General features: G+C 69.4%; 1 protein-coding gene across 1 annotated transcript; it reads right to left on the bottom strand.

Annotated features, from left to right (window-relative positions):
- Window positions 1-686: 686 nt before the first annotated feature.
- EMIHUDRAFT_245746 (hypothetical protein) lies at window positions 687-1,093 on the bottom strand (the record flags this gene model as incomplete). The annotated part of the gene is made up of 2 exons (XM_005767923.1): window positions 687-839; window positions 881-1,093. The coding sequence occupies 2 exons, from the start codon at window positions 1,091-1,093 to the stop codon at window positions 687-689; spliced, it is 366 nt and encodes a 121-aa protein (XP_005767980.1).
- Between the last annotated feature and the right edge of the window lie 484 nt (window positions 1,094-1,577).

Genomic DNA, 1,577 nt, shown 5'->3' on the forward strand with positions numbered 1-1,577 from the left:
GGGGGAGAGTGGGGGAGAGAGGCCGCCGCTGACGACCGACGCGACGAATGCGGCGATGTTGCCGTAGGAAAACTTGCCGTGGACCTGCGGAGGCGGTCGCCAGCTCTCCCCGCATCCGCATCTCCCCGCATCTCCCCGCATCTCCCCGCATCTCCCCGCATCTCCCCGCATCTCCCCGCATCTCCCCGCATCTCCCCGCATCTCCCCGCGTCTCCCCGCGTCTCCCCGCATCTCCCCGCATCTCCCCGCATCTCCCCGCATCTCCCCGCATCTCCCCGCCTCTCCCCGCCTCTCCCCGCCTCTCCCCGCCTCTCCCCGCATCTCCCCGCATCTCCCCGCATCTCCCCGCATCTCCCCGCATCTCCCCGCATCTCCCCGCATCTCCCCGCATCTCCCCGCATCTCCCCGCATCTCCCCGCATCTCCCCGCATCTCCCCGCATCTCCCGTGCACCTGCGGCATGAAGCGCGCGCCCGTCAGCTTCATCCCCGCCTGCGCGTCCTGCTCGTCCTTGCCCTCGTTCTCGTTCCACAGCACCAGCAGCGCGGGCGCCCTGTCGATGTTGAACTGCGCCATCAGGGAAGGGGGGGGAAGGTAGGCGTCTCCACACACACACCAGGTGCGGTGGTGGGGCAAGGGCCAGGCGACTCCCTCGCGTCGGACACGCGGGCAGGAGCTGGCGCGGCATCAAAGTGCAAGGCCCGGGGCCGTGGGGGAGCAGGCCTGCGCCATCATCGCGGGCGGCGCGAAGCCGAACTGCATCTGCCCCTCGAACGCCATGGAGAGGGAGCGGAAGATGGGCGGCACCTCGGCCTTGTCGGAGAAGAGGAGGCACGCCGCCTGCTCACAGCAGGAGGGGTGTGAACGGCGTCTCTTCACACCTCGGCCTTGCCGGGGGCGCACGCCGCCTTGGCCGCCGTCTGCGTGAGCGCCGCGGAGAAGAACATGTCGGGGGACCCCTGCCCGAGCTTATCGACGAGGCTGTCGGGCAGCGACGCGAGCGCGCCCTTCTTGGCCGCGTCGAGGCCGGCGGCGTCGGCCGCGAAAGGAACCGCCTTCTTCGCCGCCTTCTCGGCGGCGCCGAAAGGCAGCATCGCCACGGCGGGCGCCTCCTTGCCCCCGTACTTGGCCGCCAGCGCGGCGGGCGCGCGCCCGACGACCACCTGCCATGATGATAATAATAATTATGAGAATGAGAATAATGACGACGATGAGAATACTAATCGCGATAATCCTAAAACAACGGCCACCTGCCCGTATGTGGCCTCTGCGAGCGCCTCGAGGCCGTCCACGTCCCCGAAGGCCAGCACGTGCGGCTCGGCGCCTAATCTCGAGACGACCCGAGATGACCCGAGATGGCCCGAGGTGACCCGAGATTACCCGAGATTGCGCCAACACGTGCCGCGCGGCGCCTAGTCAGCGTGCAGCAACGCACCGCTCTCGAGGCAATGAGCCACCGAGTGCCCGTACCACACACGCGGCGCGGCCGAGCGACGAGAGGTCCGACTCGCTCAGATCGCGGACCAAGGACGCCGCGCCGCCGCCGCCGCCGCCGCCGCCGTCCTTTGGCGGCAGCGC

Source organism: Emiliania huxleyi, assembly GCF_000372725.1.
Source record: "Emiliania huxleyi CCMP1516 unplaced genomic scaffold EMIHUscaffold_474, whole genome shotgun sequence".
Taxonomy (NCBI): Eukaryota; Haptophyta; order Isochrysidales; family Noelaerhabdaceae; genus Emiliania; species Emiliania huxleyi.